Consider the following 17,793-nt stretch of genomic DNA (forward strand, 5'->3'; position numbering starts at 1 on the left):
TTCTTGCTGCACATATACCAATTTTGGAGTTTGGGGTCAGAGCACAGGGTCAGACGTGATACAGCACCACTGGAGCGGTGAAGGTTAAGTACCTTGCTCAAGGGCCCAATGGGGCAGATTGGCAGTGCTGTAGCATGAACCCTGATCCTCTGATCAACAACCCAGAGTCTTCCATCACTGACCAGTTCCCACTACTGTAGTCATCCAAAGCCTCCTGTTTCACCGGGGTACAGATATGTGGTGACACTGAGGACAGATGTGGTGATACTGAGGACAGATGTGGTGATACTGAAGACATTTAGTCATCCGTCAGCATGAGGAAGGTTAGGACTTGTACGTTCACCTTTATATCTGAGGACATGACTACAAAAATAGCTCTGTATATTGAAGATGCTTATATCTGCTTTTGGGGCAATAATTATGTTGTTTAAAACAACCGGAGCTATAATAAACTTTTCTGGAAGAGCATGCAAATGTGTGTTTCTTTTCCACACAGAGAGGATGGTTAGAGATCAGGGTTGGCGACGGCGTTACCATGTCTCTCAATCTACAATTACATCCACCTTCATGCCAACCTACTATTTAGCCAGAAGAAAGCTTTTTTGTTCATTTAACCACACATTTAAGCATCTGGTGTTTACTAGATGAGACTGGAACTGGAACTGAAACCCAGCTCTTTGGTAAGATGAGATAAAAATAGAGCTTTATAAAAACAAAAAAACACCAAAAGTGTTCATTTGGTGCAAACAAATTGCAAGTTACATGTAAAAGAGCAGAATCAGCACTAAGTATGCTGGAGGAATTGTAGAGGTGTTGTGTGTACTACACTACACAACACTACACTACACTACACAACACTACACAACACTACACTACACTACACAACACTACACAACACTACACTACACTACACTACACTACACAACACTACACTACACTACACACTACACTACACTACACAACACTACACAACACTACACAACACTACACTACACTACACAACACTACACAACACTACACTACACTACACTACACTACACAACACTACACTACACTACACAACACTACACTACACTACACACTACACTACACTACACTACACAACACTACACAACACTACACTACACTACACAACACTACACTACACTACACTACACAACACTACACTACACTACACAACACTACACTACACAAAACTACACTACACTACACAACACTACACTACACTACACTACACAACACTACACTACACACTACACTACACACTACACTACACTACACAACACTACATTACACTACACAACATTACACAACACTACACTACACAACACTACACTACACAATACTACACTACACTACACAACACTACACTACACAACACTACATTACACTACATAACATTACACTACACTACACAACACTGCACTACACTACACAACACTACACTACATTACACTACACAACACTACACTACACTACACAACACTACATTACACTACACTACACAACACTACACTACACTACACTACATTACAATACACTACACTACACTACACAACACTACATTACACTACACAACACTACACTACACTACACAACACTACACTACATTACACTACACTACACTACATTACAATACACTACACTACACTACATTACACTACACTACACAACACTGCACGACACTACATTACACAACACTACACTACACAACACTGCACTACACTACATTACACAACACTACACTACACTACACAACACTGCACGACACTACATTACACTACACTACATTACACAACACTACATTACACAACACTGCACTACACTACATTACACAACACTGCACTACACTACATTACACAACACTGCACGACACTACATTACACAACACTACATTACACAACACTACACTACACAACACTGCACTACACTACATTACACAACACTACATTACACAACACTACATTACACAACACTGCACTACACTACATTACACAACACTGCACTACACTACATTACACAACACTGCACTACACTACATTACACAACACTGCACTACACTATATTACACAACGCTACACTACACTACATTACACTGCACTGCACTACACTACACCACAATACACTGCACGACACTACATTACACAACACTGCACTACACTACATTACACTACACTACATTACACAACACTACACTACACTACACTACATTACATTACACTACACTACATTACACAACACTACACTACATGACACTACATTACATTACACTACACTACATTACACTACACTAAACTACACTACACTACATTACACAATGCTACACTACACTACACTACACTGCACTACATTACACAATACTACACTACACAATACTATACTATACTGAATTACACTATACTACACTACACTACACTACACTACGTTACAATACACCGCAATGCACTAAATATACTACACAACTCTGCACAACACAAAACAATACAACACTATACTGTACTATACTACAATATACTATACAACACTATACTAAAGTACACTACATTACACTATATAACACTACATTACAATACACTACAATACACTAAATATACTACACAACACTATACTATACTATACTACAATATACTTTACAACACTACTAAAGTACACTACACAAAACTATACAACACTACATTACAATACACTACTGTACAATACACTAAATATACTACACAATACACTACAATACTATACTATACTTAATTACACTACACTACACTACACTACACTACGTTACAATACACCAGAATGCACTAAATATACTACACAACTCTGCACAACACAAAACAATACAATACTATACTGTACTATACTACAATATACTATACAACACTAAAGTACACTACAGTACACTATATAACACTACATAACAATACACTACAATACACTAAATATACTACACAACACTATACTATACTATACTATACTATACTTTTCCAACACTATACTAAATTACACTACACAAAACTATACACTGTACAATACACTAAATATACTACACAATACACTACAACACTATACTATACTATACTTAATTACATTATACTACACTATACAACACTACATTACAATACACTACACTATACTACACTACACTACCCAAGGACCTTGGAGTCTCTTAAGGATCCCTGTCTTCATGGATTCCTTAAAGTACCAAAAGATTTAAACTGTAAAGATACAACTGGGTCATTGTTAAGTTTGGTTTCCAGCAGGATACATGTTTTGTAATCCAAAACACTCACTCATCTCATTTTCTACCGCTTATCCGATCTACCTCGGGTCACGGGGAGCCTGTGCCTATCTCAGGCGTCATCGGGCATCGAGGCAGGATACACCCTGGACGGAGTGCCAACCCATCACAGGGCACACACACTCTCATTCACACACACACACACACACACTACGGACAATTTTCCAGAGATGCCAATCAACCTACCATGCATGTCTTTGGACCGGGGGAGGAAACCGGGGTACCCGGAGGAAACCCCCGAGGCACAGGGAGAACATGCAAACTCCACACACACAAGGTGGAGGTGGGAATCGAACCCCCGGCCCTGTAGGTGTGAGGCGAACATGCTAACCACTAAGCCATTGTGCCCCCAAACCAAAATATGTATCTTAAAAATGGTTTCAGGCTTTTGACATGTCCATCCAAGTCCCCTTACTTAAACTTCATTGGAAGCCTGGAGGGTGAGCTGAAGAAGACCTTGGAGTCTGGAGGATCTGGAGAGATTCACTATGAAGGAGCAATAGTTGTGGGGTTTTGATTATAGACATGTTTCACACAATCTGTACGTTTCGCCGATTATCCACAAGGAACATTTTGGGTGCTAATAATTCTGGAGCTGACTCGAGATAAAAGAAACCTACTTTACTATTCAGAAGAAGTATTTTTAATAGATTTGAATAAACATTAAGGATAAAAACAATAGGAACGATTCCAGCTGATCGGAGAAGGATCCAGGCTTTGGAGTTCACTCCGACTTTTATCTTCTTAGACTTGAAAAGCTTGAAATGGAACGAGAGAGCGTATGTGAGGTAGAATAAATGAGTGTAGATGTGGGTGGTGGGGCACACTAGGGAGATTTCCTCATTTTCTACACTCATCTCTTTTGTCTTCACTTCTCTCCTCTTTCTCCATAAATATCTTCTTTTTTTATGCACTTTTCATATCTGGATTTTTACATCGTTGTTCTTTTGACCCGTCTAACATTCATTTTTTTCTTTTTTTTCAGTATGATTAGGGGAAAAAATGAATCTTGTGATCTATTGTACTTTACCATTTAAATCTTTTAAGCCTTTCATGGGCACCTCAGTCGTGGTATTGCCGGCCCGAGACTCGAACCCACAACCTTAGGGTTAAGAGTCAGACTCTCTAACCATTAGGCCATGACTTCCCCCTTCCCAGAGCGAGTTACATTTGTATCTCATTTTATACGGCTGAGAAATTGAGGGTTTAAGGGCTTTGCTCTGGTGCCCAGCAGAGGTAGATTGGTGGACCTTGGATTTGAACTCACAACCTTCCAACTGGTAGACGAACACCTTGACCACTAGACTACTACATCCTCTGATATAGCTTCATGGTGCCGGTTAATGTTGGTGTTAACATAGAAGAATAGCAGCCTTTATTATTGTCACATGTCCATTACAGCACAGTGAGATTCTTTCTTCACATATCCCAACTATGGAGGTTGGGATCAGATGCAGGGTCAGTCATGTTATAGCAGCACTGGAGCAAAGAGGGTTATGTGCCTTGCTCGAGGGCCCAACGTGATGTGTCTCGGTCCAAATCTGGTGTTCATTTTGAGTTTGCTTGATATTGTGTTCATTTCTGCGCTTGTTTAGTGAGCGTCCTGAACCTGAAGCCCTCTATAACGTAATGCACAGTTTACACTGCAGTAAGTGGAAAGAATATTCCGCTATACTCTGGAACCGCTACCAAGCTATTAATAATTAATAAATACAGTATCTAATGGTGGAAACAAGCTGAACAGCACAAATGACGTTCGTAAGAAAACATTTCACGCAGAGGTTTAAAGAACCGGGACTGTAGTTTATTTCTTATCTAGCCTTGACTATAGAATCCGTAATAGTGACGTCAGGATGTTTACTGGATTCGATCTTTATGTCATAACGTCCCTTTATTTAATTTCTCACGTCTATTATTAGACCCGTAAATGCTGTGATGTGAATCCGGCGTGTTCGAGCACGGAATTCAGCGGACTGCCCGGCAGTTCTGCCTTGGTCCCGGATCATTTTTGGGCCGTCGGGAATACAGCGTTCCTTACTTTCTTTGTAGTAAGTAGCTCAGTTTGTCCTGGTATGAACCCTTCTTCTCATATCTTCCTTCCGTCATTAGCATAGCTTTCTATCGCAGTGTTATGAAACCGAGAAACGCTCAACCTACCGCATGCTAATACCAAATCACTGAATATATTCATAATCATAATTTTATGATGCTTAATAGCATCAACACGGTGCCTCGAGTCAGGTAGAGGTGACTTTTTTTCTGATCAGTATGCTTTGTTTAGCCTTTGAAAGCCATGCTTAAAGCTCTGAGAGGGAAACAGATGGTCCAACAGGCGGTTTGTTCGGTGCCGATGGGATTTCGGTGAGCAAACCTTGGGCCTGGGAAAATTAAACAAAGGAGGGAAAAGGGAGGGAAAAGACTTTGGGAGTTAAAGTTGCTTTGGAGAGACCAAAGTATTTTTTTTAATTTAGCAGGCGTTTAGATTGGATGATTCCCAAGAGCAAGTGTACAGTGTGTGCTGAGCCTGAGAGAAAGGAGCTATTTTATAAAGAAAGGTCGTTCGGACAGAAGATTGAGACTAGTTTTTGTTTTGTAGATTCACTTTGCTTCTCTCTCTCTCTCTCTCTCTCTCTCTCTCTCTCTCTCTCTCTCTCTCTCTCTCTCTCTCTCTCTCTCTCTTTTAGGAACAACATGCCTGGTGGCGATTTTGTCTGATAAGGAACTGACAGTAGGTAACGTCGGTGATTCCAGAGGAGTTTTGTGTGATAAAGACGGTAATGCCATCCCCCTGTCATATGACCACAAACCCTACCAACTCAAAGAGCGCAAGAGGATCAAGAAAGCAGGTGAGTCACAAAAAAAAAAAAAAAGGATAAAATGCGTCATGTCTGTGCAATGGTACTTTGTTGCCCCTTAATGGTTACAGCATGCATTGCATATACGATGCGCGATGTGAAGTTGAAGGTTTTTGTTTTCAGTTCATCTTTCACAGTGTTTGATGGACGAATAAATAAATGCGATATGTTTGAGTTTAATTTCTAGCTGCACGATATAACGTACATTATGTATCGAAAGAGATTGAAGCCCTGATTAAAACTACTCTTTTTTTTTATAATGTGACTTGTTCTGATTGTTGATTCGTTTTCTATTCTGGCGGATCTAACAGTAGTTCTGGCTGTTTTTACATTATTTAATGTAGCGATTAAATGACAAAATATGTGTATTTTTTAATAAATAAACAGCTGTATAAGTAGCTTTGCTGGTATAAGAGGAATAAAACACTACAACCATGCTGTTATGGGAAAATAATCACGTTTAATGACTCTTTTAGAACAGCACGCACTATTGGGTTTTAGTCCTTACGAAACCCTTCGAGTCAGTGGATCGGAATAGCCGAACTATTAATAACAAAGCGGTGTCACTATTAGGAACCAGCTTCAGTGCTTTCGGGAATGTTGTCTTACAAGTCTTGAATAATGTGAGGTTGATAGTACGCAACTGTTCAAAACATACATTTGAAAAGTTTATGGAACTTTGTCCTGGTGTTCATGTGTAAGATCCTTTTTTGATTTTCAGAAGCATATGAAAGGTCGCACCAAGCTTAAAGATGCACCAACGTGTGTATCTGATAGACTGGTGTGAATTAGTGCTTGTGTAAATCCGCTTAAAGGCAGGGCCTCCGATTTTTGAAAGCTAATGTTGACATATAAAATCACGCCCCTAACCCAAACGGGTCCCACCCCTGTATCGATAGCTCCGCCCACACGTACATACGTAACCCAGGCGACTAACGGAAAGAAATGTGTCTTTATCATAGCTGAAGGGAAGAACAATACGATTGTAGATAAACAAACAAGCAAAAATGACACACAAGCATAATGATGTAAAGGACAAAGGCATATATTAGTTCTGTGTAACAAAGCAAAACCAACGTTACTCACCTATCGAGAAGGAAAAAAGCGCCTCGGCGTCTTAAGTAAAGTCGGCCACATATTCACAGGTCGGAGTTTCTCGAGTCGATAACTCCTGAGCTAAACGCTGTTACTACACAAAACGCGGTTGTAGCTGCCTCTCTACATCACTACGATAGAAAAGAGGTGTTATTTGTGTAGTAACAGCGTTTAGCTCAGGAGTTATTGACTCGGGAAACTCCAACCTGTGAATATGTGGCCGACTTTACTGATCCTATATTAACACGTCCTACTTCTTGTCCTTATCGTAAGCCTTTCTTCTCTTTCTTTCTTTGTTTTTATCCTCCATGTCAATGTTAAAACCGCTTCCTGCTAACATCACACACGCGCACTGAACACTCTCTTCGCCACATATTGACAAGCCCCGCCCCTTTCTGCTCATTAGCTACACGTTTGTTTTGATTTTTGTTTATTATTCGGCCCGACTCAGTTTTCTGAAGCATTTCTCCAAAATCGGAAACCCCACCTTTAACACTCGCAGCTCATCAATACTCTGTACTAATATCTCACCTGGATGCTTTTTAATGCCTGTAACATCCAAAGGTAACAAGATAAGATTTATTACACATTTATCAGAGAGTCTAATATTAATCTCATGCTTGGTCCAGTTTTTATTGTCCGTTATCGTTACAGATTTGATGCTCTTAAATATTACATTTACAGCATTTAGCAGACTTTCTTATCCAGAGTGACTTACATTTTTATTTCAGTTTATACACCTGAGCAATTGAGGGTTAGGGGCCTTGCTCAGGACCTGGGATTTGACCCAATGACCTGCCGATCAGTAGTCGAACACCTTAACCACTGAGCTACCACATCCCTAAACCACCAACCCTAAATCTGTACCTTGTTCGAAGTTTGCTGTGTCCACAACAATTGTGTAGGAGTTCTGTACATAAAGATTAATGTAAGGTTATAATAGAGAGGCACACAGCTAGTAATTTCTCACAGGAATAGCATAAATACAGCAGCAACCAACAAATTAGAACAAGATTAATGGTTTCAGGAGTTTTCCTCTAATCCAGATCAATCAATGCAATGGCTTGAACATTTCATGTTTCTTCTCACTCCCAGGTGGATTCATTAGCTTCAACGGCTCATGGCGCGTGCAGGGAATCCTGGCTATGTCTCGATCTCTGGGCGACTACCCGCTTAAGAAGCTAGACGTGGTCATCTCTGAACCTGACATCGTGACATTTGACCTGGACAAACTGCAACCCGAGTTCATGATCCTGGCGTCGGACGGCCTGTGGGACGCCTTCAGTAACGAGGAGGCCGTGCGCTTCATCCGCGAGCGCCTCGACGAGCCACATTTCGGAGCCAAGAGCATCGTCCTGCAGGCGTATTACCGTGGCTGCCCAGACAACATCACAGTCATGGTGGTTAAATTCAAAAAGAGTGGCACCAAAGCGCCCGAGCAGTGAACCCCCTGTCTGATACGTACTAATAATATATTCAGCATTATCGGTATGACTTCCAGTCTATTCGGATATATTATTGGCTCATACGTAAAGATGCAAAAGGAAAACCGTGTCATGACTATTTTTGGAGCAAGAACTGTTTATAAAATAAAATCAAATTAAAGTCAACTCATCATCAATCATTCCATTACGAAATGTTCCTAAATTCTTTGTTTAAAATAGCGACGGTGGTGAGAACCTTGATGAAAAGCTACAGCTTGTGTAATGGAGTAACAGATTCAAGGGTTCATAACTTTTAAAAAATAATATTTTAGCCTCAGCTTCATTTATTTATGTTAGAGAATTACTATTATCAGGAATTACTATAATATGAAAGTGAACAATGTATGACCAGGGTGTGGGATATAAAGTGTTTAAATCGTGACAGATTTGACAGGACGGTCGGGTAGAATTAGTTTTGACGTCGATAATTTCCTAAGGCAAGACACCACAGGTCATAAAAAAAATGTACTTTTTTTTTTTTTTAATCAAATTCTGTGTTTACTCGGTAATCGTGTTATATGAAATCATGAAGAAGTCTTACGGCGTGACCACATCATCATACTATCCTCGCACGTACGTGTTCATCGCTATCCCTAATCAGATGCTACTGACAGATATAGTAATAAAGTCCGCATTTGATTTTATACTGCAAAAAAATTGTGTAAATTATGTTTTATAGTGTGGGGCACGGTGGCTTAGTGGTTAGCATGTTCGCCTCACACCTACAGGGTCGGGGGTTCGATTCCCGCCTCCGCCTTGTGTGTGTCGAGTTTGCATGTTCTCCCCGTGCCTCGGGGGTTTCCTCCGGGTACTCCGGCTTCCTCCCCCGGTCCAAAGACATGCATGGTAGGTTGATTGGCATCTCTGGAAAATTGATGAGTGTATGTGCGCCCTGTGATGGGTTGGCACTCCGTCCAGGGTGTATCCTGCCTCGATGCCCAATGACGCCTGAGATAGGCACAGTCTCCCCGTGACCCGAGAAGTTCGGATAAAGCGGTAGTGAATGAATGATGAATGTTTTATAGCGCTGCACGCTAGCTTCTTGATTAGCAATGCAAAAAACTTTTTGAAAATGTCTTTATTATTATAATAACATTTTAATTCTAACATTAAAAGTCTGCTTATTATTTAGGGATTTTGTTTAGTCTGTAAATTCATGGATATTAAATCATACAAAGCCTCAGATGCATAAATGAAAACAATGCATAGAAAGTTCAAGTACAAAAAAAATACTTCAGCCTCAGAATACCAGCGACAAGCAAAGATTAACTCGTGATACGTGTTGTTTACTTTCACTTGTAGTGTCTTGCCTTAAATCCTCCTGGCTCATTTTTAGGTATTTCTATTCCATTCGTTTGAACTGAAACCGATCTAGGACGCCGTTTTGCGATCCGGAAACACCTTCGACTCGAAGAATAACTGGTATAAAGTTCTCGAAACATCATTTTAACATTGTTTTTACTTTATCCGTTCTGTCTGTCCGGTTAGCCGTAAGTATGATAGCGAATTCATGATATTATTGAACTAATATAGTGAAGAGATCATAAGTTTCTGTTACACCACAGCGTTGTGGAGTTCTCTAATCTGATTGGTCAAAAGCAGCCCCGGTTCCCAGGTGTGGGCTGGTAAAAATAAGTCAGTGGTAGTCAGAGATGGGTAGTCATATGACTTGACTCGAGTCAGACTTAAGTCGCAAATTTGACAAATATTAAAAAAGACTCGACTTGACTTTGACTTGACATTCATGACTGGAGACCTGACTCGGACTTGAGTTAAATGATTCAGAGATGGGGGAATCGACTTGACTCGTGTCAGACTTAAGTCGCAAATTTAAGACTTGAGACTTGCTTGACAAATTTTTAAAAAAGACTCGACTTGACTTTGACTTGACATTCATGATTTGAGGCTTGACTCGGACTTGAGTTAAATGATTCAGAGATGGGGGACTCGACTTGACTCGTGTCAGACTTAAGTCGCAAATTTGAGACTTGCTTGACAAAGGTTAAAAAAATACTCGACTTGACTTTGATTTGACATTCATGACTTGAGACTTTCTTGTGACTCGCACGTGTGTGACGTGTACCCGATATTGGTTGTGATGGTTATTCAAATCGCTAACCGCCCGGACTGGGGCTGAAATAGCTGAGAGATGGTCTGCTTTGGGGCACTTGTTGAGGACCGGGGAAGGAGCGGTGCTAGTGGAGGGTAAACTGGAATTAGCTGTACTGTATCCTCTGATGTATTAGCAGCTAGTATCACTTTATGGGCTAAAGATACAACGAACAATACATCGCGGTGTAACGACGGTCGAATAAACGGAATAAAATTTAACGTCTGTCAAATTACGAGCATCAATTAACTGCTGCACAGCGATCACATATCGAGAAAAGTAGGTAAACTTTAAAAAATAATAATAATCAGTACTGAGCCAGAGACTGTAAGCATGACGAAGTGACAGTAGCGTGAGGCGAGGGGTGAAAATCGTTCTGTGCTGCGGAGGCGGAGCTTCGTGTGGGGCTGCTGCAGACAGATCAGTATCCATTGGCTGTAGATGGCTGTAGTATTATAATATTTATTTGTACAATCAGATCTATAACAAAGTATTTAACAAAGAAAAACGTCGATCGTCGATGCTGAAACGGCAAAGTTCTACGCAACACGACGTTTACTTCACATTAACGGAAGGAGTCTACGGTGGGAGTCGGCGCACTTTCTGGTTTCTCCGTATCATGACAGGTCTTTTTGTCTTAGTAAAAACAAACGTGTTGGTGAGGGAATGACTGTTTATATTCATAGCAAATTCTAAATCATTTCATATATTTTAAGTTGTGTTTTTATCGGAAAAATTATTAACGGTGAAAGTGGAGACATCATCCTAATGTCTGGGATTTGTTTTTAAATGCCTTATAATGTGTGTGCTATCATTTTTAACAGGCAATGCTTGCTTTGGTAAATTTGTCTGTAATCCTTACTCTGTCTAATCTTGTGCTTCGGCCCCAAAACGATTAAGGAAAATTTGTTCGAAAAATTAACGTACGTTATTATATACGGTTCTAGAGATGATGCACCTTCGGTTCATTTCGATCCCGATTCGGTCCGAATCCTAACGAGTGCAGCCGTAACACACGTCGAAAGCAAGTGCGGAAACTAATATATAACCCGTATCACGTCAGAAAAAAAAAACAAAAAACATGTTCTTGTCGCCTTTTTATCATTATATTATTTTCTCATTTCTGTTGCTTTACCCGAACGTTAATCTTTCATAAAGTGTTGTCATGCACATCAAATGTAAATATGATATTTTGCATATTTGAGACAGACTAATAACGTGAATGTACATATTCTCTATCTTATTAACCACAATTCCAATAATATATATATAAAAAAAAAAGAAAATGCATCAAATTCTGGTTTATTAATATCTGATGATATTTAATATCTAAAAGCTTTTCATGTGCTGCTTTGTTCATTTTTTTTCTTGTTTTTTTTTTTCTTCTTGTTACCGCAGAATACGGTTTAATGTAAAACGTTTTTTGTTGATTTAAAAAAAATCTGTTTAAAAAAAAAATGTGTGTGTGTGTGTGTGAATTTAAGGGAAAATGAAAATGTAACAATAAAAAGTGCAAGAATGAAAGACAAAATTTCTCCATGTATTAGGTGGGTTTCATGTGTAGTGATTTATGAACACGCTCTCCGCTGGCACTGTATTTTTCCGATTCTCTTTTTTGAGTCTGGTTCCTCTCAAGGGTTCTTCCTCATTTGCTTGTCACTGTCGCCTTAGAGTCGCTTATTAGGGATATGAATCGAAAGATCACTATTAAGCTGCTTGTGGCAATGTCTGATCTTAAAGGTGCCGTTATATGTAGATGTGATCCAAGCAGAGCAAACAGAAAAAAAAAATCTAAATATTGTCGGTTAGCATGTTCGCCTCACACCAGCAGGGTTGGGGGTTCGATTCCTGCCTCCGCCTCGTGTGTGTGGAGTTTGCATGTTCTCCCCGTGCCTCGGGGGTTTCCTCCAGGTACTCCGGTTTCCTCCCCCGGTCCAAAGACATGCATGGTAGGTTGATTGGCATCTCTGGAAAATTGTCCGTAGTGTGTGAGTGAATGAGAGTGTGTTTGTGCCCTGCGATGGGTTGGCACTCTGTCCAGGGTGTATCCTGCCTCGATGCCCGATGACGCCTGAGATAGGCACAGGCTCCCCGTGACCCGCGAAGTTCGGATAAGCAGTAGAAAATGAATGAAGGAATCAGTGTTAAGTCTGTAATGAACTCGGAAGTGACCTGTTAGTTCCTCGGGATCTCTTGGTTTCACGATTCATCTCGCCTACAAACCGTTGTAGAAAGGACATTATTTACATTAACTTATTATTATTTTCTGTCCAGTGTCACCCAAAGGAGGATGAGGTTCACGTCTGAGTCCGGTTCCTCTCAAGTTTTCTTCCTTATATCATCTCAGGGACATTTTCTTCACGACCGTCACCTCAGGCTTAATCGTTAGAGATAAATGTTAAAGATACGTAATAACTTACTTTCTATACTTATGGAAAGCTGCTTTGAGACAATCTCAATTGTTAAAAGTGCTATACGGGTAAATGGAATTGAATTTATTATACTGGATAACATTATTATTATAGAGATTATGACATCATCATTGCTACAGAATCAACAAGAAAAATTCAGATTAAATATTGATGAACTTAACTTGGATTACAACAATCAAGTTTATCCTAAAGGGGCTCAATTTTATTTCTTATGGTATTTGATAGACACCCTTATCCAGAACGACTTACATTTATCTCATTTATACAGCTGAGCGACTGTGGGTTAAGGGTCTTTCTCAGGGGCCAAGGAGTGGCAGCTTGGTGGCCCAGGGATTCAAACTCACAACCTTCTGATCAGTAGTCGAACACCTTAACCACTGAGCTACTGTACCATGTCCCTTATCCACGTTAAAGTAAAGTTGTGTAAATTTACATTTAGCACACACCCTTGTGACTTACAACTAAGCATTAAGGGCCTTGCTCAGGGGCAGCTTGGTGGACCTGGGATTCGAACCCCTGACCTTCTGATCAGTAGCCCAACACCTTAACCACTGAGCCACCTCATCCCATACACATCCTTAACTATTTCATGGGCCAAGACAAGTTAAAACTCACTTCCATTCGCCATAATTCCGAAACGACTTCACAGCACAGGTGATTTGCACTGATCGACGTCCCCACGTCTGCCTAACAGGCAACACTTACCGGACAGTCCATGAACCGAATCTGCCTTGAGATACAGTAGAGGGGCAGGCTGCTGGGGGTGGTGTAACGGTGCGGGGAATGTTTCTTTTGCACACTTTAGACCTGTAGATACCAATCCGTCATAGTTTGAATGCCACAAGCTATTTACATACAGTATTGTTGCTGACCCTGTGCATCCCTGACCGACCACAATTTACCATCGTCTCATTGTTACTTCCAGTATGCTAGTGCACCGTGTCCCAAAACAAAAGTCATCTCTGCCTCGATTACGACGGTGAGCTCGATCTCCTTCGGTGCCTTTCCCAGTCACCGGATCTGAATCCGATAGAAACCCTTTGGGATGTGATAAAACAGGAGATTCTCAGCAGAAAATAACAGTACACTTGTTCAACATTGATCATAATCTCAAAGCTCTGCTAAGCTAACAACAGCTTGTTTAATCCACACCAAGGGAGCAGGGAGTCTCTCTGTCGCTATTAGTAGAGTGCTCTGATAAAAATGATTTATAGACGTACTTATACTTACATTTATACGTACGGATGTTGCTTTGAATAGTTTGTGTGAAATCATGACGCGTCATACTCCCAAAATCAGTTCCTAAACTATCTATGACATCAGCGTGTGCTGAGAGGACTTTGTCACCCTGGTATTAATACAGTACATGTTTGGAGTAATGTTTCATGCCAACAGGAACAGAAGCACATGCTGGCTGTAAAGGGAGTTCCACGAGTTCCTCAAGTGCTTGCTGAAATATGAGTCACATGTTACCTCAGAGTGACAGAGTCATTTTCGAGAACTGGACAACAGTTTGCTCAAACTACGGTCACATCGAGGGAATCACTGCGTGAATGAACATAGACATATTTGACTCCTTACCTTATTTGTAGGATTGTGGATCAGCTGCACTGTATAAGAAGACAACAAGAGCAAGAGCAAGAGCACGCATCCATTTAGAACAGACAGCTACAGCGAGAACTGTTGGACGACACACATTCCAAGTAGGATCTTGTCTACTCTATTGCAAAATCTTTAAACTGCGTGCGTTGACCTTAGATTGTTCAGTAGCTTTAAACACAATGGGTCTGCATGGCTCTAAATTTCCTCCAGAAGCTCGGATTTTAATGCTGGGCCTCGACGGATCTGGAAAGTCCACCCTGCTCTACAAGCTGAAATACAACGTGGCCGTCGTGACCGTTCCCACTGTTGGATTCAACGTGGAGATGCTGGAGACCAAAGACAAGGGCTTTGTGCTGACCGTGTGGGATGTCGGGGGCCAGCATATGATGAGGGTGCACTGGGAGCATTACTACGAGGACACAGCCGGCCTGGTGTTTGTGGTGGACAGCAAGGACAGGACGCGGATGGCCGAGGCAAAGCAGGAACTAGAGAAGATCCTGGGGAATAAGAGTCTGAAAGGACTTCCGTTGATTGTGCTAGCTAACAAGCAAGACTTGCCAGGAGCCGCGAGCGCCGGAGATGTGGCAGAGATCTTGAACTTGAAGGAGATTTGTGGCAACAGACACTGGTTTCTTCAGTCATGTTCTGCCAAGACCGGTGCCGGTTTGGAGGAGTGCTTCAGGATGATGGTTCACTTTCTTAAGACTGCAGGAGCAGAAGGAGAGGAATATTTACACGGTGGAAGGAAAACATTTAAAGCGAAGACACAACAGGATTACTGGTAAATTGAATTACTGTTAAAATCAACGGACAAAAGTTACAGTAACATGCCAGGAATATGCCTTCACAGCATAACAGAGACACAACATTTCTCCTTTAATTTCTTACCTCTCTGTAAATATGGAAAGAAATTACAGCTTCTTTGCACTTTGTTCTGCACTTTATTTTTCCAATAACTGATTATTACAATTTACAAAATGACGCTCCTACATTCTTACTTGTAAAAATTTTGTAATGTTTTTATTCTCTTCGCTATTCCATTCATAGGTTCTGTTTGGAAATGAAATTTTTTCTATAAATGTTTTGGGTTTTTTAAAATCTATTTATTTGTACATTTTTAAACACCGGTATTGTTAGTGTTTCTTTAGTAATTATCTTTGTATACATTCTGTATCTACATGTTAAATATAAATAAATAAGTCAACTGAATTGGAAATTAATTGGAACAAAAAAAAAAACATGTATATAAGTAAATACGCTAAACATTAAATAACAAAATAATAAATATATTTATGAAGTTTATGTCAATTTCATAGCCCAAACCAAGATAGAATCCTTTGTGGTTGGAGCCCACAGTCTTGTACAATGATATAATTATAGATATAATAATTTATTTATCTTCAGTAACCTCCTTGGTTCACAATGAATCCAGAGAACATCAAGAGAAAGGTGGGAATACAACCAAGATAAGATGTCTATCACATGGCACCATGCACACACACACACACACACACACACACACACACACACACACACACACACACACACACACACACACACACACACACACACACACTCCTCTACATCTATAATCTTTGTATAAAAGGAAGAAAAGCTTTAAACTCATGTGTTGCTGGAAAATATTAAGCTGTGGCTTTGTACCATTGAGCCGCATCATACCACCCAGTCCTTTAACAGCACGTTTATCATGTTTTACTGCTTATGTAATACATAATCATTGTTCGATTACTTGATCATGTGATAAACAGCGCTGTGGAGGGAGTAGATTCTTTATTCAGCAGGCATGTTACACCATAATGATCCCAGCACTCAGGATCGAGAACGCAGCCGTATTTATTTACACTTGACCTTGACTTAATCAATAGATGCTTACACTGATGGGCCTTCGAGCAAGACTCTTAACCCTCATCTGCATGCGTCATCACAATTATGAGCATCTTTGGGTAAAGAACATCTGCCAGCGGAAGAATTATAAATCTGAAACAAGAACGTTAGCTACCTGGAGCCAAGACTGAGAAAACTGGCCAGAAAATCATACAAAATACCTTTTCCATGTGTTTTAAATTAGCATTTTGATTTAGATATCAATTATGAAAAACTTTCAAGCACTAGAAATGAAAAAGAATTATCATTTTTCATTTATAACTGCCACTCAAAAGATAACCTCGTGCATTTAAGACACTCATATATGTACATATTTCGTAAAATAGCACCTAATGTTTTTTTTAAGGGACGAGGCTTTTGGAAAATCACATTATTTCTGATATGAAGATTTATTAAAGCTTTTTCTCTTTTTTTTTCTTTTGTAGGTTGTTTTAAATACAGTGACACTGAACATGATGATATGACATCATACTATGTGATCAGATAACATGTGTAGGTGTATTTCAACATTTTCTGCTCTTACATTTGTGTGAATAATCATGTGTGAGCTCATGTTATACCTTATTATATGGGGTCTAAAAGCCATATGATTATTTGCATGTGAAAAGCATCTGATTTGCAATGCAGTTATAATAAATACTAATACACTGATAGATAGAATTCATATCTCTATTCTTGTTTACATCCAATTGCTTTTTTTTGGGTAAATCTTTGTGTTTATACACATTATTATTCTTACTATTATTCATTTTATAAACTTTGTTATCTATATTTATGCTTCTCTATTATTATTATTATGCACCAACACACCAAGACAAATCCCTGTAGACCCTACATTACCTGGCAATAAACCAGATTCTGATTCTGATTCTGATTGATATTTAATCATCTCACCTGAGTGTCGCCATAAACACAAACAGAGAGTCAAGATCTATGGAAAATAAGATGAAATAAGCAAAGTTCATGAAACACTGAAGTTGAGGATATAATTGTGGTCTTTTTTATTTTTTACAATAAC

At 39.8% G+C, this 17,793-nt stretch overlaps 2 protein-coding genes across 5 annotated transcripts in view; both read left to right on the forward strand.

Moving 5' to 3' along the window:
- ppm1lb (protein phosphatase, Mg2+/Mn2+ dependent, 1Lb) overlaps positions 1-9,208 on the forward strand; it is a 77,018-nt gene extending 67,810 nt beyond the window's left edge. For all 3 annotated transcript variants that reach the window (XM_027153308.2, XM_047806633.1, XM_027153309.2), the window contains exons 3-4: positions 5,977-6,138; positions 8,338-9,208. In XM_027153308.2, the coding sequence (XP_027009109.1) occupies positions 5,977-6,138; positions 8,338-8,687 (512 nt within the window). In that variant the 3' untranslated portion in view covers positions 8,688-9,208. The remainder of the gene's footprint in view (positions 1-5,976; positions 6,139-8,337) is intronic.
- Positions 9,209-14,511: 5,303 nt separating this feature from the next.
- Positions 14,512-17,643, forward strand: LOC113646828 (ADP-ribosylation factor-like protein 14). 2 transcript variants are annotated; one of them, XM_047806591.1, is made up of 2 exons: positions 14,512-14,971; positions 15,081-17,643. In XM_047806591.1, the coding sequence occupies exon 2, from the start codon at positions 15,095-15,097 to the stop codon at positions 15,653-15,655; it is 561 nt and encodes a 186-aa protein (XP_047662547.1). In that variant the 5' UTR covers positions 14,512-14,971; positions 15,081-15,094; the 3' UTR covers positions 15,656-17,643. The 2 variants fall into 2 exon arrangements, with proteins under 2 accessions (XP_047662547.1, XP_027009088.2); XM_027153287.2 differs by having other exon boundaries at positions 14,522-17,643.
- Positions 17,644-17,793: the final 150 nt, after the last annotated feature.

The sequence above is a fragment of the Tachysurus fulvidraco genome, chromosome 22 (assembly GCF_022655615.1).
Source record: "Tachysurus fulvidraco isolate hzauxx_2018 chromosome 22, HZAU_PFXX_2.0, whole genome shotgun sequence".
NCBI classification, from domain to species: Eukaryota; Metazoa; Chordata; class Actinopteri; order Siluriformes; family Bagridae; genus Tachysurus; species Tachysurus fulvidraco.